Genomic DNA, 25,135 nt, shown 5'->3' with positions numbered 1-25,135 from the left:
ATTCCAGAGCTGATCTGGGTCAGGAATTAATTTCAACAACAGTGAACACAAGAGTGTTTAAATAAAGATCATTTGGGGGCACATGGGTGGCTCAGTGGGTTGGGCCTCTGCCTTCGGCTCGGGTTGTGATCTCGGGGTCTTGGGATTGAGCCCCACGTCAGTCTCTCTACTCGGGGGAGAGCCTGCTTCCCCCCACCCCGCCCCGACACCTGCCTCTCTGTCTACCTGTGACCTCTTTCTCTCTCTGTCAAATAAATAAATAAAATCTTTTTAAAATAAATAAATAAAGATCATTTTGATCTTGCAACAATGGTTGTCTTACAGTTCCCATTATGCTGGGTGAAGTTGAACACCAAGCAAGTCCCACATGAGCCCCATGAGTTTTATTTGTGAAAGGAGTAGATATAAAAGGAGCAATACAACTTAAAAAAAATGGCCTGCTCAAGTAAGGCCAGGGAAGAATTTCAGTAGAATTTCAGAAGAAAAACAGTACGGTTTTTCTGTGTGTACGTAGACATTTTCCCTTCTGCTTTTCTGGGTGGGGAGACAAACCCAACCACGATAATGCCTGGCTTGGGAAGTGGGAAGAAGAATCGTAGACCATACAGTGGAACAGTGACTATCAAGGATGTGAGGAACTTTGGAAGAGTTCTCTCTCTCTCTCTCGCTCTGTCTTTTATTCTCCTCTTTACCTGATGAAAAGGGGCCATACCACACCCTTCCCCTTGGGTTTTGTTTGTTTTTTTTTTCCTTTTGTTTTGGAATAAATAATATATTAATATGGTACAATAACCAAAAGGTTAAAAAGATGTACAGTGAGAAATATATAAAAAAGTGGGCAACTTCATTAATCATTAGAGAGGTGCCAAGTGAAACTGCAAGGGGGAACTTCTGCGTGGTTCAGTCTGTTAAGCTTCTGCCTTTGACTGAGGTTATGATGTCTCGGGCCTGAGATCAAGTCCCACATTGGGCTCTCTGCTCAGCGGGGAGCCTGCTTCTCCTTCTGCTTACTGCTCTCCCTACTTATACACTTGCTCTCTCTGGCAAATAAATAAATAAAATCTTAAAGAAAACCAACAACAGTGGGCTACCACTATATGATCATCTAGCTTTTTTAAAAAACATTTTTATTTATTTGTTTGACAGACAGAGATCACAAGTAGGCAGAGAGGCAGGCAGAGAGGGAGGAGGAAGCAGGCTCCCCGCTGAGCAGGGAGTGTGATGCGGGGCTCGATCCCAGGACCCTGGGACCATGACCTGAGCTTAAGGCAGAGGCTTTAACCCACTGAGCCACCCAGGTGCCTCTGATCATCTAGTTTTCACAAGGGTATCAAGCAACTGGAACTCACACATGGCTCTTAAGAATGTAAAATAGTACAAACACATTGGAAAGCTCTTTGGCAGTGTGCAAACCAAGGGCAGGCTGCATCAAATGTGACATTTTGGCAGAGTGATTATATAGAATTAAAATTACTCACGAAATTCTGACTTCCTTTTGTCTCCAGAAAGCAAGGAATAAATCTCCCATGCGAAAGGTACTCTTCCTGTACCAGGAGGCAAAGAGACATCTTTATCATCAGAAACAGAGACTTCATAAACAAGAAGGTTGTATAAACAAGTCTTGTTATTTTTACTAGTTTATTGCCCCAACCCAAACTCTGTCTAGAAATCGTTACTAATCAAAGCTCCCAAACATAAGATTGTAAAGAAGACTTTATTTATTCATTTGAGAGAGACATACACAGAGAGAAAGAGACAGAGAGAGAATGAGCAGGCGCAAGGATGGAGAGGGAGAAGTAGGCTCCCCGTTGAGCAGGGAGCCTGACGTGTGACTCAGTCCCAGGACTCCAGGATCATAACTGGAGTCAAAGGCAGATGCTTAACTGATTGAGCCACCCAGGCGCCCCAAACACAAGTTTTCTTTGTCCTGTCAATTCCTCACAGATTTGTTTGCAAAAAAATTAAAAAGCTATCTGTCTTGGTCATTTCTTTGGGTCTCAATTTTATTATTAGGCTTCTATGCACATGTAATTAAACTCTGGCTTTTTTTCTCCTATTTGTCTTATGTCAATTTAATTCTTAGGCCAGCTAGAAGAATCTTAAGAGTTCAAGTAAAATTTTTCCTTTATTAAAATGGAACATATGCTTACTGTATGATCCGGCAATTCCAATGCTAGATATGTATCTGATATAAATGTATACATTTGATCACCAAATGATATGTACTGGAATATTCAGAATGGCACCCCCAATAGCGAAATGGATACACTGTGGTAGAGTCACACAATGAAATACTATACAGCAATGAAAATGAACAATTCAAAGCTACATGTGAGAATATAAATGAATCTCACAGCCATAAATGTTAAGAGAAAGAAGCTAGGCATAAAGAATTCACATTGTGTAGTTCAGTTTACATAAATTTCTGAACAGGCAAAATTAACCAATGTGTGAGAAGTCAGGATGGTGGCATTCTTGGTAGAGGAAGTGACCTGGAAGGGAACCCATGGGAGCATCTAGATTGCTGGCCATGCTCTTTCTTGCTCTCAGTGCTGGTTACGTGTGTTCACTCTGTGAAAATTTATCAAGTTGTACATTTATTATTTGTGCACTTGTCTGTACAGGTATTATACCTTAATTAAGTTTAATTACAAAAAAGAAACTTTACATGGGGCACCTGGGTGGCTCAGTCAGGTGTCTGCCTTTGGCTCAGGACATGATCCCAGGGTCTTGGGTTTGAGCCCTATGCTGGGCTCCCTGCTTGGTAGGGAGCCTGCTTCTCCCTCTCTCTCTGCCTGCTGCTCCCCCTACTTGTGCTCCCTCTATTATAAATAAAAAGATTTTTTAAAATTTCATTTATTTTTTAATGCTATTTATTTATTTATTTATTTTTATTTTATTTATTTTTATTTATTTATTTATAGAAATAAAAAAGATTTCTTTCTTTAAAAGATTTTATTTGACAGAGAGAGAGAGAACACAAGTAGGCAGAGAGAGAGGGGGAAGCAGGCTCTCGATGCAGGACTCGATCCCAGGACCCTGAGATCAAGACCTGAGCCGAAGGCAGCGGCTTAACCCACTGAGCCACCCAGGCGCCCCTAAAGTTTCTTTTTTTAGGGCGCCTGGGTGGTTCAGTGGGTTAAGCCGCTGCCTTCGGCTCAGGTCTTGATCTCAGGGTCCTGGGATCGAGTCCCGCATCGGGCTCTCTGCTCAGCAGGGAGCCTGCTTCCCTTCCCCTCTCTCTGCCTGCCTCTCTGCCTACTTGTGATCTCTGTCTGTCAAATAAATAAATAAAATCTTAAAAAAAAAAGAAACTTTAAAGTGTGTGGTAGATAATATAATGCCCCCCCAAAGTTGTCTACACCCTAATCCCTAGAAGCTCTATGTTAAGTGTTTAGAATTTAAAAAAAAAAAAAAAGAGTAGCCATGAGCTGGAGTCAATTCCACCGTCCTCTGACCACAAGAGCAAACCAAGATTTAATCCCAGTTTCAATCTATACCAGGAATTTGACCTTTTAACAGTCAAGCTGAAAGTTCCTGATCAGCACTAGTGAGGTAATCAGCACAATAAACACCCTACCTTTCCTTTCCTCTCAGAAAGATGTCTGAGCCTCAAACAGTCATTTATTTCCTTTTGCTAATAACCTCCTTGCCCCACCCTCCTACCTATAAGAATCTTCTATTTTGTACAGCTCTTCTGAGCAGCTCTTTATTTGCTAGATGGGATACTGCCCAATTCATGAATCCCTTAATAAAGCCAACTGAATTTTGTTTTTATTTTTATTTTTTTTAGTATAAAAATGTCTAATTTATTTATTTGTTATTTTATTTTTTCATTAACATATAATGTATTATTAGCCCCAGGGGTACTGTGAATCATCAGGCTTACACACTTCATAGCACTCACCATAGCATATACCCTCCCCAATGTCCATAACCCAGCCACCCTATCCCTATCCCCCACCCCCTGAATTTCATTTTTAAACATAAATTATATGGCAAAGGGAATTAAGGTAGCTAATCACCTAACATTAACACAGGAAGAGTATTTTGGATTATTCAGAACAAGATAATCCCAGGGGCCTTAAACGTGGAAGGGGAGGGGTGCCTGGGTGGCTCAGTCAGTAAAGTGTCTGACTCTTGACTTTGTTGATGATGTAAGGGTCGTGAGATCAAGCCCTGTGCCTGGGGTTCCGCACTGGGCATGGATTCTGCTTAAGATTCTCTTGGAAAAAAAAAAAAAAGTGGAAGGAGGAGATAGAAGAGCGAATGAAAAAGAGGTAGCTGAAGCAGGGTCAGAGAAAGGTGCTATGTTGCTGGCTTTGAAGATGGAGGAAGGGGCCATGAGTGGAGGAAGATGAGCGGCCTCAAAACTCTGAAAATGACAAAAAAACTATATTCTCTCCTAGAGTTTCCAGCAAGGAACTCAGTCTGCAGGTGCACCTGCCTGCATCTCAATTTTAGTACAGCGAGACCCATGTTGGACTTTTCATCTACAGAACTGCAAGGTAATAAAGGTGTGTTATTTTAACCCACTACATTTGTGGTAATTTGTTACAGCAGCAAAAGGAAACTACTACAGTTGGTGTGGGGGAAAATCAAGTGTTCAGTTTTGATGTGTTCAGAGAATCTGAACATGTTAGACAGCTATGCGGAGATATCAAACAGGCAGCCGCATAGGAGTCTGGAATTCAGGGGAGAGGTAGCGGCTGGAGGTACAAATTTCGGAGTTGACAGTGAAGAGCGAAAAGCTACAGAATGGATGAGATTAACAGAAGAGTGAGTATAAATAGAAAAGAGGTCTAAGGGGGTGGCTGGGTGGCTCAGTGGGTTAGAGCCTCTGCTTTTGGCTGAGGTCATGATCCCAGGGTCCTGAGATGGAGCCCCGCTTCAGGCTCTCTGCTTGGCAGGGAGCCTGCTTCCCTTCCTCTCTGCCTACTTGTGATCTCTGTCTGTCAAATAAATAAATAAAATCTAAAAAAGAAAAGAAAAGAAAGGAGGTCTAAGGACTGACCTCTGGGACACCCAGTTCTGACAGCTGACATAGGGTGGTTTAAAGCTAGCGAACCCTCTGGGGCACCTGGGTGGTTCAGCCAGTTAATCGTCCAGCTCTTGGTTTTGGCTCAGGTCATGATCTCAGGGTTGTGAAATAGAGCCCTGCATCAGGCTCTATGCTCAGTGCAGAGTCTGTGTCAGATCTTCTCCCTCTCTCCCTCTGTCCTCTCCCCCCTTAAATATATAGGTAAATCTTAAAAAGAAAAGGGAAAAAGAGCTAGCGAGCACTCCAAAACAGAAGCAGACACCAAGACGTAAATGCAGAGGCAGATACCTAAGCTAGGCTTGTAAGAACAGGCAGGTACTGGAGACAGAAGAAACAGATCTCAAATACAAAGAAACAATTTTGGTAAGAGGAATCAAGCATCTGCTTGGCAATAGAGGTTGAGAAAAATTTAAGGATTGAGTCTGGGTAATATATTCTAGATGTCAGCAAAGATGAGACCTTGGCTCTGAGCCAGCTTTCTGCCCGGGCTTCCATTGCATCCTTACCTTGATTCCTGCTGCCTATGAGTATCTGAGTATTGTTCTAGCTTATCATTTGCCCTTCTTTCCTATTTCATTTTCTTTTTCCTTAATTGCACATAATACAGAAATAATACATTCAATTCATTCTGACATTTTTTCCCCCACATCTTAACACCTCCAAAATCAAGATGAATCTTAGAAGTTGATGGTGTGAGGGGCACCTGGGTGGCTCAGTGGGTTAAACCTCTGCCTTCTGCTTGGGTCGTGATCTCAGGGTCCTGGGGTCAAGCCCTGCATCAGGCTCTCTGCTCAGTGGTGAGCCTGCTTCCCCCCCTCTCTCTGCCTGCCTCTCTGCCTACTTGTGATCTCTCTGTCAAACAAATAAATAAAATCTTTTTTAAAAAGTTGATGATGGGGGCTCCTGGGTGGCTCCGTTGGTTAAGCTGCTGCCTTCGGCTCAGGTCATGATCCCAGGGTCCTGGGATCAAGTCCTGAGTCTGGCTCTCTGCTCAGCAGGAAGCCTGCTTCTCCCTACAACCCCCCACCCCTGCCTGCCTCTCTGCCTATCTCTGTCAAATAAATAAAATCTTAGAAAAAAAGTTGATGATGTTTCATAGTTCAATGGACAGCATGTTTTTCTTTCTTGGTACATAAAATAATGGTGGTCTTAGAGTCAAATGGTACCTTTGACTTCATGAAATACAAACGCTCTATCATTTAGAGAAACAATATTTTTCATTTTTTAAAATTTGAGGGGCTGAACTTGACTGAAGTTTAATTTAATTAATAATAATAGTCACTGGGGCACCTGAGTGGCTCAGTGGGTTAAGCCTCTGGTCATGATCTCAGGGCCCTGGGATGGAGCCCCACATCGGGGGCTCTCTGCTCAGCAGGGAGCCTGCCCCCCCCCCCCCCCCCCCCCGCCTATTTGTGATCTCTCTGTCAAATAAATAAATAAAATTAAAAAAAAAAGGATTGGAGGGATTTGCTACAAAGTAATAATAATAGTCATTAATTTTAAGTGTACAATTCAATAAGTTTACACAAATATGTATAGACCTGCAACCACCACCACAATCGTGATAAAGGGCATTTTCATCGTTCCAAAAAACGTTTCCTTCTAGACAGTCAATTCCTTCTGTCCACCCCTGTCCCCTGCAATCAATGATCTGCATTCTATCAATAGTTTTACCTTTTCTAGAATTTCATAAAATGAGATTGTACAGCATGTGCTGTGCCTGGATTTTTTCACGCAGCCTAATCATTCTCAGATTCATTCATGTTGACAGACGTTATCAGTTCGTTTTTATTGTGGAGTATCATTTCATCCTATGGATGTATCACATTTTGTTTGTCCATTCGCCAGTTGAGATATTTGAATTGTTTCCAGTCTGCGGCTATTTAAAAAAAAAAAAAAAAAAGAATCGGCCTTTTTCAAAGTGGGAAAAAGGGTAAACCCATCTAAAGCAAGTTGGATTATATTTTATTTTCTCCTCCCCATGACGCGTGAGTACCATGACAGAATCCTTTTACTTTAAAAAAAAAAAGTATAAGGAAAACAAATCTCATACATTTTGGTTATATTACTCCTCTAATTATCAGTGAAAGGTGTTAAGTATCTGTGAATCCTAATCAATGTAAGGAAAAGAAATTCCAAATTTCCTGAAAGTACAGTTTAGAGTCGGTAATAAAAAATACAAATCGAAAAAGAAAGAAAGCACAAGTCGTTCCCCCAGCGAGGTAAACTTTGGATCACATCGGGTTCCCTGAGGGAAACAAAGCCTGCAGAACCTAGCTTCTTTTTTTTTGCCAAAAAAAAAAAATGTTTTTTTTTCTATCTTTTGACCTGAAAAACACCGAACTTTCAAGAGTAAAGACCCCTCTTTACTTACAAACAGAGACACTGATATAACAGGCTCCAGAGCGCGCGGCCAGAAACGGCCAACTACTTTGTACGCCGGGATTTGTAGTCCGTGAAAGAGTCCTACTAGCCAACATGGCGGAGTTGTAAATGACGTGAGAAGAGCGACCCTGAGGGAGTATGGGCCGCTAGGGGATTGGGCGGTGTGGGGAGTCGACAGGCGGGAAGTTAAGACCAGGTGCTAAAACCTTTCCATCAAAGGAAGCTTGGCGCCCTGAAGTCTCGCGAGATTCTGGCGGGACCCAATGGAACGCGGGGCCTGGCTTATCACCAGGGGCGCTTGTTGGGGGCGGAGCTCGAAGGGAGTGGGACGGGCGTCGTAGGTGCCCGGCGTAGCGGCGTTTAGGCCGGGCAGCCGCTGTGAGGAGCGAAGCCGAGGCCATGAAGGAGGAGAAGGAGCATAGGCCTAAAGAGAAGCGAGTAACCCTGTTGACTCCCCCAGGGGCCACAGGCAGCGGCGGTGGGGCTTCGGGCGACACCACCAAAGGGGAAGATAAGCAGGATCGAAATAAGGAGAAGAAAGAGGCGCTGAGCAAGGTGCTTGGCCGGCTGTTGGCCCGGGAGAGGGCGGGACGGGTCCGCCACCCGCGAAGATGGTTGGGAATGGGGCTGCCCTCTTTCTCTCCCGGTCTACGCTTCTGTTTCTTCACCTGAGTGGAAATCGCGTTACCGTTTTCATCCATTCGTCCGAGATGGGGGGGGGGTGGTCCCCCTTTCGGCCAAGCCCCGGGGTGCGAGTGAGAGAAAACAGGGTGGGGGGAATTCCCAGACGAGAAGCTTTAGGTCAGAGCTGTAAGATGATGGAGAGGGAGCGACAGTAAAGAGAAAGAGGAATTAAAAGGTTAATTGGAGGGGGGTTATTAAATGGTGAGGGGGCCAGCAGGGGTGGGAGGAGTATTAATGGAGGCGAGTTGAGCGTGAGTGGGTGGGGGGTTAATAATGGTCCGGGGGCCAGGTCAGTTTCATCCTGTTTGGGGAGCAACGACGGAACTTTTAGTATTCCTTAGAGTTTTTAATTCTTTACACTGAATGAGGAAGGATTTTGTTTTACGATGTGTCGGATGTGGTAGGGCGATAATAAGTCAAATGTTCCTGGCACCCAGAAAGACCAGGGTTAGCCTACTAATTTCTTGCTAATAGAATCTATTGAAAAATGGGTGCTAGAAAATGATGGAAAACCAAGTGAACTGCGGGGCTTCCGTTTAATAGAACCTTTAGATTTTCCTTTCTCCATGCAGTTCTCATTTCTAAGAGTTTATAAAAACAGCATTATTACTATGTTTGAATAATTCTGAGCATTAGAATAGTTTTCTGCTGGGTTTTTATAAGTGAGCTCATCTTTTAAAGACCGTCTATTTTCAGGGGCAGTGATTCAGGTATGACAGAAAACTGATTTGTACTAATTTGATTTTCCTCATTCATTTCTTAAGGTGGTAATTCGGAGATTACCTCCCACTTTGACCAAGGAGCAACTTCAAGAACATCTTCAGCCTATGCCGGAGCATGATTATTTTGAATTTTTTTCTAATGATACTAGGTAAAATTAATAAATAAAAGAGGGTGGGAGTAAATGAAAAATTTTCATCCATTCTTTTTTATCCTATTGTGTGTTTTTTTAAAGATTTTATTTATTTATTTGACAGACAGAGATCACAAGTAGGCAGAAAGACAGGCAGAGAGGGGGCGGGAAGCAGGCTCCTTGCTGAGCAGAGAGCCTGATGCTGGAGTGGATCCCAGGACCCTGAAAACATGACCTGAGCAGAAGGCAGAGGTTTAACCCACAGAGCCACCCAGGCACCCTTATCTTACTGTTTTTATTTGATTTTTAAACTTGTGTCTTACAATATATGCATACTTGTAATTCAGCCAGACACCTGCAAGCACATTTACATAATTGCTTTCCTCTCTGCAGTCTGTATCCTCATATGTACGCCAGAGCATACATCAACTTTAAAAACCAAGAGGACATTATTTTGTTCAGGGATCGCTTTGATGGTTATGTATTCCTTGACAATAAAGGTGAGTCCTTGTAACTGAAGAGGAGTTTGTCATTTGTATGTTTAAGACAATGTGTGTATCACAGTGTTTTCTCAATGCCTTCATAGCTTTTCTAAAATTCTGGGTGATAAAATGTGCAACATTTGGAGAGTTTTACACATTTGCTGAGCTTACTGCAGTCTTATAAACAGATGTGTGACTTTTCACAGCCCTTGGGTATTTTTATTAACCTGTTACTTTTGTAGTTTGATCCGCTGAATGAAATTGCCACTGTTTTCTGTTCCTGTGGCAGTTTTGTTTGTCCTGGATTAGATGATCTGTTGTTTTGACTATTTACTAGTTATAGCAGTAATACTGATAAATGACTCTTTGAATTTGTACGACACATTTTAAATATTTACTTGACATCTTGCTTCAAGGGCCAACATTGATTTATTTATTTTAATTTAAATCTTTTAAGCCAGTAATTCCCAGTTGGAATACTGTTCAACTTTCTAATTTGTATTTGTGTTTAAAACATCGAACTTGATGATCTCCCACTTTGTATCCAGGAGTCTACAGGGAAGAAAAACTTCAGCCTTAACTCTCGTTTTATTTATTATCTGCCACTTGCAGCAAAGTGGTCAGGGAATTTAGCCAGAGAATGTCCAAGCTGCCATTTACCACTTTTCTTTTGGCTTTGTGATCATAGGTAAATGACATATCTTTTTGTTGGGCTGTTTCTCAATATTACTTCAAAGTTGGTGAAAATGAAATCTTTGTCAGGGAATATTCCAGTAAAAGTTGAAGGATTGCCACTATGTTTGATCAGCTTTTATTAATCCCCAGTCCCCTTCCTCCACCAAAAGCAGTTACTTATCCACTCCAGCTTTATTTCAGTAGATAGCAATGTGTTCCTTGAAATCTGAGCTGTCTTTTAACTTTTTCTTCTCTTTCTTATTCGATGTAATTAAACACATGATGAATCTTGTTAATTTATTGTTTTTGAATATCTTGTTCATCTACTTACTAATACTTTCACATTGTGTCCTTCCCTCCTAATGCTTAAGACAACCATTGTCTCTAAACTTACAGACTTTTCTTTCTCTTTCTTCATTTTTGTATGACTAACTCAGTCTGTTATATCGTCATGAAATGAGTGTTTTTGAAGATAGTGATTTAAGATAGCAGTTGCAGGGGGGAAAAGTCCAAATTCCTTAGCCTGGTAGTCAGAGTCCTTCAGAGCCTGGCCTCACTTCTGTTTTTTTTTTCCCCCCAGCCCCTCTTCCACAGTTCATTCTGCTTCAGTCTGGTTTATCTATTGCTTCTCAAATAGATCAGTTAATAAGCTAATCTGATTCTGCATTCACTAGGATTTCCAAGGTCATGTTTCCTCCCTGACCACTTTGTGATGCCGTCTGGTCATTTCTGCTTACTCTGTTCTGGCACACATCTACATGCCAATGATAGTGTTTTATACCCTTTATGACATTATTCTAGAGCAGGGATCTGATGTATTTTCTTTTTCCAACAGTCACTTGGTTTTTTGTATTGAGATATAACTCACATGCTGTAAAATTCAGTGGTTTTTAGTATACTCACAAAGTTGTACAACCATCACCACTATGTGATTCTGGAATGTTCTCATTACTCCAAAAAGAATGCTATAACCGTCCGCAATCATCTCCCCTTCTCCCTCTTCTGGACATTTCATATAAACAGAATCATATAATACGTAGCCTTTGTGCCTCCCTCTTTTACTTAGCATGTTTTCAAGATTCATCTGTGTTATTGCATATATTATAACCTGATTCCTTTTTTTGTTTACATTTTTTAAGTGTGGTGAAATACACATAAATAAAATTTGCCATCTTAACCATTTTAAGTGTATAGTTCGGTAGTGTTGAGTACATTCACACTGTTGTGCAATCTCTAGAACTTGTTTATGTGGCAAGACTGAAACTCTATACCCATTAAATAGTAAGTCCCCATATCCCCATTCCTTTCTCTTCCCAGCCCCTGGCAACTACCATTCTATCTCTGTGAACCATCATTCTGTATAAAGTGACCATCCTAGGTACCTCATGAGTGGAACCATATAGTATTTGACTTTCTGAGGTTGGCTTATTTAGCTTAATGTCCTCAAGGTTGATCCTTGTTATAGGGTGTATCAGAAATTCCTTTTTAAGACAGAGTAATATTCCATTGTGTGTATATACACACACACACACACTGCATTTTGTTTATCCATTTATCTGTTGAGGGACATCTGAGTTGCTTCCACCTTTTGACTATTGTAAATAATGCTCCTGTGAATGTGAGTGTACAAACATCTATTCAGGTCTCTGCTTTCACTTCTTTTGAATATACACCCAAAGGTGGAATTGCTGGGTCATAATGTAATTCTATTTTTAATTTCTGGAGGAACTACCATATTGTTTTCCATGGCAGCTGCACCATTTCACATTCCTACCAATAATGCATGAAGGTTCTAATTTCTTCCTGTCCTTGCCAACACTTGTTATTCTCTGTTTTTTTTTTCCTTTAATAGCTGCCATTCTAATGGGTGTGAGGTGATACCTCATTGTGGTTTTGATTTGCATTTCCCTAATGGTTAGTGAGGTAATATTTTAATCTTTTCATATGCTTGTTGGCCATTTGCATATCATCCTTGTAGAAATGTCTATTCAAGTCTTTTGAACATTTTTTAATTGGGTTTTTTGTTGTTACTGAGTTGTAGGAGTTCTTTATATATTCTGTATATTGACCCCTAATCAGTTAAATGATTTGCAGATATTTTCTCCCGTTCTGTAGGTTGCCTTTTTACTCTGTTTTGTTCTTAGATGCACAGAAGTTCTTAATTTTGATGTAGTTCAATTTACCTATTTTTCACTTTCATTGCCTGTGCTTTTGGTGTCTCCTGGTGTATTTTTTTAATAACAATTTTATTGAGATATAATTCACATGCCATAAAATTCACACTTTTTAAAGTGGTTTTTTGTATATTCACAGAGTTGTGCAGCTATTGCCACAATCTAATTTTAGAATACATTTAGCACTCCAAAGAAAATCCCCCATATTCCTTAGTAGTCATTCCCCACTCTCCCCCAACTATGCCCCCCGCTCTAGGCAGTCACTGATCTTCTTTGTATCTCTATAGATTAGTCTAGAGATTTCTGATTGTATTTTTTAAATGAAAATTGATCTGTAGATTCCCCCCCCAAATCATCACACTTGTAGAAGTTGAATTTAAGTGAATATTGTATTTCCCTGCTGTATCTTTGCATTATGTTATCAGTGCGAATTTGGGCTCCTTTAGTAACGCACTGATTTTAGTTGTGCCCGTGTGATTTATGCCCATTGAGAGGCCCCTATTCAGATGACTCCCAACCAAAGAGGCCTAGAAAGCGGTGGGTTGACTCTCTTGCATCCACTTTGTGACTTTTTTTGTTACAGCAAGTGTGGTATTTTTTCTAAACAGGTCAGGAATATCCTGCTATAGTAGAATTTGCACCTTTTCAAAAAGCTGCAAAAAAGAAGACTAAGAAAAGAGATACCAAAGTCGGGACTATTGATGATGGTACAGTATAGCTCTAGTTATGTCATGCCATTGCCATGGGTTTTTAAAAGATATCATCTTTGTGGGAATTAATTGGATTCCAGTCTTTTAAATAGGAAAACATACAGAATACAGTTCACGAGAAATGTAATTCACTGCTGAAAGCTTTGTTTAATTGTTACAATGGAAGTGGGTTTCCTGTAGAATTCCCACTCTTCCAACTACTGCCATTTCATTCCTCTACCGTCGAGCAATATATTGTTGACTGTTGAGGAGTAAATTACCGCTGGTTTGTTGATTAGAAGACAGTGGGGGAAAATGAGATGTATCAAAGTGCAACTCCTTAAGGTCTCATACTGTTTTATGATTTTTTTTTTGTTTCCATTTTTATAGAGGGGAGGTTTATCATTGAGAGATGGGATGGAAAATTTTTTTATACTCAGGTAACAATATAAAGTAGCTGAAGTGGCCTGTTTTTTTAGGTTTTGAATATGCAGCGAACTGCACACATAGTGATTATATTGAACTGGAATAGAGGAACTGAAAAACTAGAATAATTGCCATACAGGGTAAACTAGGTCCATATTTTGAGCTCTGTGTAATGTTATGTTGGATAAGGCCTTAGCTGTAATATTTTATATCTGATTGACATTTTGGAATCGTCTAGTTTGATTTCCATTATTTTTTATAGTAGGTATTTTATAAAGAAAACATGGAAAAGGTTCAACACACAGGTACTTACTGGTTATATCACAGATTCAGATCTGGGAGACCAGATCAGTGATATGCTTCACAGTGTGTAGAAACTCCACAAATACAAGCAATGGAATGACTCAGATGTGTTACCCTTTCTGATGTCAGATGCATCTAAAAAACACCTTCAGGAATTACCATCAACTCCAGTGCAGCATGTAGGACCTCAAATTACCTTTCTGGAACACCTGATTTTCAGGTGGTGGGTTTACTTAAAGCGAGGTATACCCATACAGGAATTGCTTACGTGCTATCTATTAATACTGTGAAGGTCCCATAACTACAACTTTCAGTTCTCACGTAACTCTCACGTAACTCTGGGTTAGTTGGAGCAGTGACTTTTAAAACCAAACTACTTCACATTCCTGGTGTCTAATTATCCCTGACTCCATGCTATACCAGGCTCCCTTAGTATGTATAGGGGATAGGGGTTCTGAGAGTAAGGGACCAAGAAAGCCCTAAATGGTCTAGTGAGTGTGTTTAGGTTTATTTTTAATCTTCCATGATGTAGAAAGTTTTGTTAAAGTCTACTATGTTTTCTGTTTACTTAAACAATGATTTAGATCCAGAATATAGAAAATTTTTGGAAAGCTATGCTGCAGATAATGAGAAAATGACATCTACTCCAGAGACACTGCTAGAGGAAATAGAAGCAAAAAATAGAGAATTAATAGGTAAGTGGGCAATAGGAATTAAGGACAGTTGCTTTTTCTTCAGATGACTTGTCTGACTCCCACTTCTGGCTGTGTGACCATGGGGAAGGCACTAACTTCTCTGAGCCTCTGTTTCTTCTGCTGTAAAATGCAGGTAGTACCTGCCTCACAGGGTTATGTAAATGCTTTGAGAAGATGGGCAAAATTTCTCTGTGACCTATTTTAATGTCACATAAATATAAGTGGAAAAAGCGTAAAGACCCATGGGACCTTTAGATATTGGTAAGCCTTTGAAGATAAACTGGTATTTTCTAGTAACAAGCAGCTCACATTCCTGAAAAAATTTTGAAAATATCAAAAGGTGAAATTAGTTACTGCAAAATTGAAGACTTCTTGAGAAAGTCTAGTTTGGATGTTCTAGTAGTAAATTGTCACTCTTCTAGTAATAAATCGTCACTCCTCTATCAGCTCTAATCATAAGCAAAGCCCCTGACCCAAGATTTCCACTCTTAGGAATTTATCCAAAGGAAGTATGCTTTCAGAAAGCCAGCTATAAGGTGGGGTTCCTGTGTGGCTCAGTCAGTTAACCATCCCGACTCTTGATTTTGGCTCAGGTCATGATCCTCAGGGTCATGAGATCAAGCCCTGTGCTGAGCTCCACACTGAGCATGGAGCCTGCTTAAGATTCTCTCTCCCTCCCTCTGCCCCTCCCTACTCTCTGTCTCTCTAAAAACAAACAAACAAACAAAAAGCGCAAAACACGAAAAAAACCCTAATTACAAGACTAGATAGCATTATTCCGAATATTGAGAATTACATATTCTTATAAAACTTTTTTTTAAAGATTTCATTTGTCCGTTTATTTGAGAGGGAGCACAAGCGGGGAGGGGGGCGGAGGGAGGGGCAGAAGGAGAAGCAGACTCCTCAATGAGCAGGGAGCTCACGAGGTCCAATCTGAGGACCCCGAGATCATGGCCTGAGCTGAAGGCAGATGCTTAAACAACTGAGCCACCCACGGGCCCCCTAAAATGGTTTTTATTAATAGATGCAGAATATATGCCCATCTCTAATGGTTTCCTTAGAATAAATTCCCAGAAGTGGAATTGTGGGGTCAGAAAGATTAGATATTTTTAGCTCCTTCAGTGTCTTCCCAGTTGAACAGATTTCTAGTCCCATTAGTCCCATCTGTAAAACAAGAGAATGTCCTTTGCACTCCATTCTCACCAACACCAGGAATTGCTCTTTTAAGAAATTGTTTTAATTTGAATTTCTTCACTTTTTAAAAAGTATTTTAAATCTTCAGAACTGAAGTAGAATATTGTGAAACTTCTTTCTGATAACGTACGTGTGAACTGTTTTAAGGGGTATACTTTTCCCACCTTGGGTGGTTGGCAGGGAATGTCAGAAAATGGAATCCTTTCTAGGGGTTGATAAGTATTATTAATAATCTGTTTACATTTATGTAGCTAAAAAGACAACCCCACTTTTGAGCTTCCTGAAAAACAAGCAGGTAAACCTTTTGTTTTTATAGTTCTCTCAATACTTTTATTTCATTGGTTCATGGTCTGTAAACATACGAACACTGGGATCCTAGAGGAGAAATAGCTGCTTTTTCCACCCTTATTCCTTAAAGATTTGGCTCACTGGCCTCACTTTCTGGCCCACACCGTCGGTCTGGTTGTTGGGCCAAGGATTGACTCTGCAAACCCAGAGTCTTTAGCTTATTCAAGAGACACTCCCTTGAGTTTCTGGAAGTCTCTGGAAATACAGCAAGTCAACAGTGGGAGACTGATACCAGCAGGCCCTGGTCTTTATTCTCATATTCACAATGGGGTGGGGAGGGGGTTAAAGAGATAGGATGCCCCTTTGTAGAAAGTAGGAAGGAAAGACGATCCAATTTAGTGGGTGCCCACCATACCTTCGGGATTAAGTTTCTGGTGGAGATGATCTTGTTTGAAGGCTTATGCTGAGGTTTCTTTCCAGAGAATGAGAGAAGAAAAAAGAGAAGAAAGAAGGAGGCGAGAAATAGAAAGGAAAAGACAAAGGGAAGAAGAGAGGAGGAAATGGAAAGAAGAAGAAAAACGAAAAAGGAAAGACATAGAAAAGCTGAAGAAGATAGACAGAGTTCCAGAAAGGGACAAATTAAAGGATGAACCAAAGATTAAGGTATGAAAATAACTTAAATTGACTGCATGTTGCTAAAAATCGCATGTGTCTACTTCGTTAAATATGCATGCATCGTGTGTTGGTGTAAATATAGTTTTTTGGTTTTGTTGTTGTCTTTGGGGGAGGGGTGAACCAATAGGTATCTTTCCAATAATGCTAATAGTATTATTTTTTAAAATTTGAGATAATTTCAACAGATCTAAGTAACTTACATGATATTTCTTTAGTGAAGACTGCATTATTATTATCATTGCGAATGTTCAATGTTTGGATTATTATTCTCTCAGTTCTTCATAAGTAAGGGCTTAGGGCTGGCTGGCATGAAGTATGGGTTTTATTCAGCTTTTCCTTCATATTTGATACATGAAGTTGCCTCATCTGTTTGTTTTCCACTGTCTTCAGGTACACAGGTTTCTGTTACAAGCTGTGAATCAGAAAAATGTAAGGACCAAGTACATGATACAGAGCATCTAGTATCATGTCACACACACAGGTCTTAGTTAATAATAAGTCCTTTTGGTGGTGGTGGTAATGATAACCTGTAGAAAACTCTTCCCTGACTTGAGTCTTCTTCAAATCTGAGCCATTTTAAATTCCTACCTTAGAAGGAAGCCCAGATGCCTTCCTGATGCTCTGCTGGGTACCCAGAAGCTTCCACAATATACAGCTAGAGGACTAGAAAGCTAGCTCTTTCTTTCCATGTGCCCCTCCTAACTGGTTGCCTTATGGGAGTATTTAGGGATAAATATCCTGTGTCACATGCTTCCCCGTTACCTTCTTTCATCTACCGGGAATCTGTGAGCGGAAGATTCTGATGAACACGCTGCATCTAGGAAGCAGAAAACTTGTAGAAAAATTGCAGCCTTACTGCTTCTCTTCTGAGGGCATGGCTTGGGCAGCTCTTGCTCCCACAAATGTTCTGGGGAAGTACCTAGTACTTCAGAGAAGGTCAGAAAAAATCTCACAGAGGTGGTGGCAGGGTCTCCTTTTATCTCCTCAAAACGAAGCAGGCTAGGGTTTGTTGCCCACAAGGCTCTCCCGGGCTCATTATTGGCAACAAGGAGCTTGGCAGTGGGGTGGAAGGTTCCCATCTTAATTCCTTCTAGTGATCTCTCTCTCTGCCATGCCACAAGTGACCTGACTTGCTATTCCTGTCAGCAAGGCAGAAGGTAGAGCCAGCCATACTAGAAACATTCATCAATGTTCTTAAGAGAGTAATGAACATCCTGGCTTCTAACAAAGATGTTCATTGGAAAAATAAGAACACTCCAGATGAAGCCTCACGGGGAGCCCTCGCTTTACATTGGTGCCTCCTCGGTGTCCAGCTCGGACTTGCTGTCTGCTGTGGCTGCGCGCTGAAGTACTTCGCGCTTCAGTCTTGCGCTGCTTTGCCTTTCGCTTGGTGACTCATGAGCCGCCTTCACCCTGAGACAAAGCTTTGTGTGATGCCTTCACTCTGAGACTTGAAATTCTTCCATTTTGCCTAAGAATCTCTCTGAATATCCGACACTTGGGGGTATTCTAGAGAAGTTCATGGCAGTGGTGTGAGAAAGAAACTATTTTGTTAGCAATTTGGACTTTATAAAGCACATTTTAGAATTGCATTGTCATATATATGTGTGTGTCTCATATATATATGTATGTGTGTTTGTGTGTGTGTATGTATATATGTACACACACACACATATATATATATATATGTGTGATGTTGAGCAGAGTTCCTACTCGGTAGAGATGGAACTTCACAGTTCTGTGAGGTATTTGGATTTTTAAATCAAATAATGAAACTATGATTGTACCATCATAAGTGTGTTATTCTCAGGCTCAAGGCAAAATTATTCTTGCAATGGATCGCTCCTTTGGTGACAAAGGCATTCGTCATTCCAAGTACTACAAGAAAACGGTCCAACAGCAATCTGCCTAGCATTTTAAATTTGTGGCTTATTTTCCGCATCAAGCGATATCAATATGCCAGTTTGCTACAGAAGGAGTACTTGGAAGTGGGCAGCGGTTCACTGACAGGCTGACCCATCCAAAGCCAAAGGAGTGTTGATCCCATTGCCACAAGTGATTAAACCACTTTGAGTGGATGACACTTTCACATTAATGGCATCCTTTTAGTCAGTCACTGCTCTTCTGCTCTAGTCATTCACCTGTAAGTTTAAGAGTATCTGCAGAAAGAGGCCTTCTGTAGCCTTGATTCAAAATATTTAGTATATTATTTTCTTTGATAGAAGAGAATGTCCCACCCTTCAAAATAAGAATAAATTTGTTCTCTTTAAAGCTACTCAAGAAGCCAGAAAAAGGAGATGAAAAAGAATTAGATAAAAGAGAAAAAGCCAAGAAACTGGACAAAGAGAATCTGAATGATGAAAGAGCCAGTGGGCAGAGTTGTACACTGCCCAAGCGCTCTGATGGTGAACCTAAAGATGAAAAGCCTAAGAGGTCAGTAGTCAAGGGCTCTTTGATACACTTGTTTACAGCATATTTCTACGTGCTAGTTTTACTGCCGTGTCTGGGACTCGTACTTGAGTTATGAGGGGTAGGAGGATGAGGAGAGAGGTTTCAAACATTCTAGCACCTCAGTCTGGGCAAATGACTTCTGGTGTGCACTTTTTTTTTTTAACTGTTTTTCAAAATGCTAATATTTTTTTACTCTGCTCCAGAAGTGCCCCCTCACTGTAGTGGCCAAGTCCTAATCAGAGACATGTGCATGTGTGACCAGACAGGCTGTGAGGGTGTCCACTCAGATCTGTTTCCCATGCAGGCCCGAAGAGGAGAGTGTCCGAGACTACCGGGAGCGGGAGCGGGACTATGAGCGCGACCAAGAGCGCGTCCTGCGGGAGAGGGAGAGGCTGAAGCGGCAGGAAGAGGAGCGCCGCAGGCAGAAGGAGCGCTATGAGAAGGAGAAGGCTTTTAAAAGAAAGGAAGAAGAATTGAAAAAAGAGAAAGAAGCCCTTCGGGATAAAGGAAAGAAGACTGAAAGCACAGAATCAGTAAGCAGCTCAGAAAAAACTGAAAAGAAAGAGGAAGTGGTTAAGAGAGATCGCATAAGAAACAAGGTGCTGCTTTTCGTTGTATCTCTTTTCATGAGGCTTTTTTTTTTTTGCCTGCAAGTGTAAAGGAAAGGGCCAGCTCACTGTATATGACAGACTTTTTTAAAGAGGAAGTTGAACTATCTGCAACTTTTCTCAGTCTCAGTTGGGTCCTTTTATTAACACTGTAGAAATTTCAAACAGACACAGAAGTAGAACAGAGACTAGGACACACACATCACCCGGCTTCAGCACTTACCAGCTCATGGCCAACCTTTCTACTCTGCCCCATCCCTACCTCTCCTGGATTCTTTTTTTTTTTTTTTAAGATTGATTTATTGATTTGAGAGAGAGAGTGAGCAAGAGCAGGAGAGGCAAAGGGAGAGGGAGAGAGAATCTCAAGTAGGCTCCACACTGAGTGCAGAGCTCGACAAGGGGCTCAGTCTCACAGCCCCGGGATCAGGACCGGGGCCGAAATCAAGAGTGGGACACTTAACCGACTGTACCACCCAGGAGCCGCTGGATTATTTTCAAGCAAATCCTAGACATATCATCTTCTTTAAATACATCAGTATTAGAGACAGATTCTTTTTTTTTTAAGATTTTATTTATTTGATAGATCACAAGTAGGCAGAGAGGCAGGCAGAGAGAGGGGGGATGCAGGCTCCCCACTGAGCAGAGAGCCTGATGCGGGGCTCGACCCCAGGACCCTGAGATCATGACCTCAGCCAAAGGCAGAGGCTTAACCCACTGAGCTATCCAGGTGCCCCCAGGTTCTTTTTCTTAATACAATCCCAATAGCATTTTCATACTAAAAAAAAAAACCCTAATAATAATTCCTTAATGTCCTAGCTACTATGTTGTTTTTTCACTAATAACTTCTTTACGGGCTCTAAACAATGTCCACAAATTGTATCCTTTAAGTCTCTTAATCTAAATAACCTCCCCTCCTTTTGTTTTCCTGCCATTTATTTGCTTCCGAAACCATTTTGCCCAGAGGAGCTATCGGCTCTAAATTGGTTGGGCTAATTATATCCCTGTGGTACCATTTAATATGTTTCTCTATCTTCTCTGTTTCCTTGAAAACTAATAGTTCTATCTGGGGCAGGGGTCAGCAGATTTTTTTTCTGTAAAGGGCCAGATGGTAAATATTTGAGGCCTTGTGGGCCATATGGTCTCTGTTTGCACCACTAAACTCTGTAGGAAAGCAGGCATAGATAATATGTCAAAGAAGGAGTATGTGTGCCAACCAGACTTGATTCATAAAAACAGGTGGCTCCTCACCTACAGGCCTAAATATATTCAGGCTCAGTTTTTGGCAAAAATACTTCATAGATTGGGGCACTTGGGTGGCTCAGTCAGTTGACTCAGGTCATGACCTCAGGGTCGTGGATTGAGCCCCACATCAGGCTCTGTGCTTAGTGGAGTCTGCTTTTCTCCTATCCCTCTCCTTGTGCCCCTCTCTCTGTACTATCTCTCTCTCAAATAAAGAAAGAAATCTTAAAAAACAAAAAAAGAATGCTTCATGAGGTGGAGGGGTGCCTGATTGGCTCAGTAAGTAGAGCATGCAACTCTTGATCTCAGGGTTTTGAGTTCAGGCCCCACATTGGGTGTGGAGATTACTTAAAAATAAAATCTGAGAAAGAGAATATTTCATAGATTGTGTTGTGTACTTCCTGTTGCATCATATCAGGAAGCGTGTGACCTATGGGTGTCTTTCTAGTGTAATGTTCTGATCAATCAGTAGCCATTGTATTGTGGTTACGGAACAGGATGTCCTTGTTTGGATATACAAGCTGAAATATTTAGGGATGAAGGGTCGTAATGTCTGCAACTTGCTTGCAGATGATTCTGTAAAAATCACACATATATATATGTGTACTAGAGACAGAAGGAGCATGTGACAAAATGTTTATAACTGTGACTCTTAAGAGAAGGGTATTAGGTATTCATTGCACACGTTTTGCAACATTTCTATAGATTTAAAATTTCTCTAGGTGATAAAGTTGAAAAAACAACTGATCAATAGGTTTAGGTATTGTAAAGCCTGATCCATCTACCATAAAAAATTTTAGCCTGAGGGGCGCGTGGGTGGCTCAGTGGGTTAAGCCTCTGCCTTCAGCTCAGGTCGTGATCTCAGGGTCCTGGGATCGAGCCCCACGTCGGGCTCTCTGCTCAGCGGGGAGCCTGCTTCACCCTCTCTCTGCCTGCCTCTCTGCCTACTTGTGCTCTCTCTATCAAATAAATCTTTAAAAATTAAAAAAAAAATTTAGCCCAAAATTCAGTTTATACAGGAAAGGCAGGATAAACACTTGTTCCTTTCCCTTTATGTACCAGCATTCAGAGTAATGAGCTGGTGTCCCAGCCACTTCTAGGTAATCAGTGAGTTTTGTTTTGTTGCAATAATTTGTGGATTTAGAAATAGTTGGCACATTCCAACTTGTTGTTACCATTGTCCTTGTTGATGTTTACATTGTTCCTTCCTTGCCCAGTGGGAGCCCCATCATCCATTTCATTAAATACTATGTAGGAATGTTAACCTGTTTCAACATTTCATCTTATAAAAATAGTGAAACATTTTGCTGGAATTGTTCAGTTGAGAATAATGCTTTAAGGCTAACTTTCATACACCAGGGAGAAAGGGTAAGGAAGGCTCATATCATTTTTTGTTAAATTCAAAAAGGGCTTAACGTCTAAGTTTTCCAGAATCCTTCTGTCATAAACCACACACATTACTTGAATTAAGAGGTACATGATGACTTTATTGAGGCTTATTTAGGAATTTGAGATCTAAAATGCCACCTAGAGAGTCTCAGACTGGGGTGGTAAGTTGCCATACATGAATTAAGAAATAATCATGTTTGTGGCAAGTTGCATAGGGTCCAAGCTCATAATTTCAGGGAGGTCTCCACTTAAGACTTTGCATTCTTTATTACTGTTTTACTCCTATGATGATCTTACGTGGTAGTGAATGTTAAAGTCAGTTTACTGATGGGGAAGAGAGACAGGCAATGGCTAAGGTTTCGAAATAAAGGAAATTCAAGCTAATTCAGTTTATCTTGAGATGGTTAAGAAAATTAGATTTATTGAAAAGATATCATAGGGATATAAAATAATAATTAGAAAATGGTTGCTTTTATTTGGAGATCGGGAAAGGAAGTGGGCAGTTAGAGGCAAATTAACCATCAGCACTGTCGGTTTGATCTCGTAGGAGTTGTCTTTGGTATACATCAATACATAACTTATGACTCTGTAAATCCCCTATAAATGTTGAGTAGCGGTGTTGTAACATTAACATTTAATTTTACTTTAGGATCGCCCAGCAATGCAGCTTTACCAACCAGGAGCTCGAAGCCGAAATCGACTCTGTCCACCTGATGACAGCACCAAGTCTGGAGATTCAGCAGTAGAAAAAAAGCAGGAAAGTGGTATTAGCCATAGAAAAGAAGGAGGAGAGGAGTGATAAGTCCAGAAGGCCTTAGGTGTCCTGACTGTCTAGGCAGCCAAAGAGCATGTATTAAGCAATCCAGAAGTGCCTTCAGGGCAAAGGAGTAGAGAGAGAGAAAGGGGATCGCTGTGCTGGTGGGGTACACTGCAGAGGAGTATGTTTTTTTCCTTTGCGTCAAAGCAGGAACCTGACCGCAGGTTCAGGTTGGAAGTTCAATTTCATTTTTTATGCAGTTCCTACAAATTAACTTTAAAGTGTCAGACAAAGATGGGGGAGAGGACATGCATTGCAATTTGCAGGCAGGAAAGGTCAGGTGAGGACTTCATTAGGTATGACACAAGGAGGGGGGAATAAAGACAGCTGGTTCTAAAAGCAAGGTTTGGGAAATCCTGGATTGAATTCTCTTCATTTGAGTGGAACAGAGTCACTGTGAAGTCTTGTTCAGATCTAGTTACATTCATTGTTGGTGGTAACTGTTGACTTTGTGTAGTGTAGGTGCAACAAGCATGTAATTGTAGTACAAGGACAGTGGAGGATATAACAAATTTTTGCCTGTACAAAAATTTCAACAGTCCTGTCGTGTCTATATCCTGTGTCCTAAAGTTTTAGGATTAGTTTTAGTTTTTTGTTTGCTTACGTGAGCTTAGCACAAAGAGTATTTTTAAACATCTCCTTTTTTGCCTTTAGCAGTTTTTATATTAATAAGTAAAATTTAACCCTTGTTTGATTCTTGACAATCCAGTCTTTGTTCTAATCTTAGGTCTCATGATCTGAGTGCACACCCTCTCCAGGAAGGAAACCGTACCAATATTTGTTCCTGTCAAATAGCAACTTTTAGTCCTGGCTTGTTTTGCATTGATGTCAATAAATATCAGCATCGCTCAAGTGTGAAGCTAAGTGTATTCATTAACTACTAAATAACTATTCATTTTGAGACATTAAATTTCCGATACTGAATTAACCTCTTGGGTATTTTGAAAGGGGGTGAAGGATACTCCTTTCTGCCTTCACTGGCATTATGCCTTTATTCTTCCCACCAAGAAGATCCAATCATGGTTCACTACTCTCGTTCCACAAAAACCAAAATGTCTGGACAATATCCTTGAGCTGCTGCTTCATGTCCATCCTGCCGGCTTCTCCTAACGTGGCGTCAGTCTGCCCTTACTAAGTGACCATTTTAGTTTAACTCACCTTTGAGAAACCAGTTTCCTGGGAGGCGGGTAAAGAGGATCAAGATGACTAAAAGAATGGTCCTCAGCTGGGAGAGAGGACCAAAATACAGGAAGGGCAAATTTCAAAGAGAATGGCTGGCAGTAGCCCGCGCCTCAGAGAGGTCAGGGAAGCCGAGATGTGTTCACCGGGCTTGGCAGTATTGAGGTCAGTAGTGAACTGCTGAGGCAGAAACCACGTTACGGGGAGGGGCGAGTGGCAGGTAGGAAATGTGGACGGGGCAGCTGGATGAATGGACCTTGGAGCTCAGAGAAGAGGTCTGGGCTGGAGGTACAGATTGGGAATTTGTCTGTTTTAGGTGACCATTGAATCCATGGGTCTAGATTTAGTCACTTAGGGAAAGAGAGTGAAGAAAGAACAAGCAGACCTAGGGCCCAGCCTTGAAGAACCATAAGGTTACAGGTAAGGAAAAGCACCGTCAGAGACAGAAAAGGGATAGCCAGAGAGGAGGTGGGAAACCGGCAGACTCCAATACTCCCTAACCCGAAAGATTGAAGAAGGCCATCAGCAGGGTTGGACGCTGCTGGAAGGTCAAGTGTGATGCCTGAGAAAAAGGCCATGGTTTTCTACAAATCTCTGAGGACCTGGAATTACAGGGACTGGAAGCCAGACCAGGTTGAGAATGGTTACAGCATAGACGTTTGGCAGTGAGAAAAATGGAGACAGGTAAATGGTGCTGAGGAAGGATTATTTTAAATACAAGAACTACCAAAGCATGTTTAGAAGCCGAAAGGAAACCTCAGAAAGACCCAAGGGAAGCGACTGTCAGCCAGGTCTCCTGGGAAGGCAGCTGAAAGAGCAGCACAGGGGAGAGAAGGAGCAGCAGGAGAAGCAATGCCCCACAGCCGCCAGTCCTGAGCTGGTGTCACT

The 25,135-nt window shown here is 41.2% G+C and overlaps 1 protein-coding gene across 2 annotated transcripts; it reads left to right on the top strand.

The window, feature by feature from the left end:
- Nucleotides 1-7,721: 7,721 nt before the first annotated feature.
- Nucleotides 7,722-23,927, top strand: UPF3B (UPF3B regulator of nonsense mediated mRNA decay). Of its 2 annotated transcripts, XM_032330437.1 has the most exons (11): nucleotides 7,722-7,981; nucleotides 8,875-8,981; nucleotides 9,357-9,463; nucleotides 12,903-13,001; nucleotides 14,297-14,407; nucleotides 15,853-15,896; nucleotides 16,370-16,552; nucleotides 16,955-16,993; nucleotides 18,837-18,997; nucleotides 19,320-19,614; nucleotides 22,901-23,927. In XM_032330437.1, exons 1-11 carry the CDS (start codon nucleotides 7,826-7,828, stop codon nucleotides 23,048-23,050), a joined length of 1,452 nt encoding a protein of 483 aa, XP_032186328.1. In that variant the 5' UTR covers nucleotides 7,722-7,825; the 3' UTR covers nucleotides 23,051-23,927. The 2 variants fall into 2 exon arrangements, with proteins under 2 accessions (XP_032186328.1, XP_032186329.1); XM_032330438.1 differs by lacking the exon at nucleotides 16,955-16,993.
- Nucleotides 23,928-25,135: the final 1,208 nt, after the last annotated feature.

The sequence above is a fragment of the Mustela erminea genome, chromosome X (assembly GCF_009829155.1).
Source record: "Mustela erminea isolate mMusErm1 chromosome X, mMusErm1.Pri, whole genome shotgun sequence".
In the NCBI taxonomy this organism is placed as follows: Eukaryota; Metazoa; Chordata; class Mammalia; order Carnivora; family Mustelidae; genus Mustela; species Mustela erminea.
This window is presented reverse-complemented; position numbering and strand designations above follow the sequence as displayed.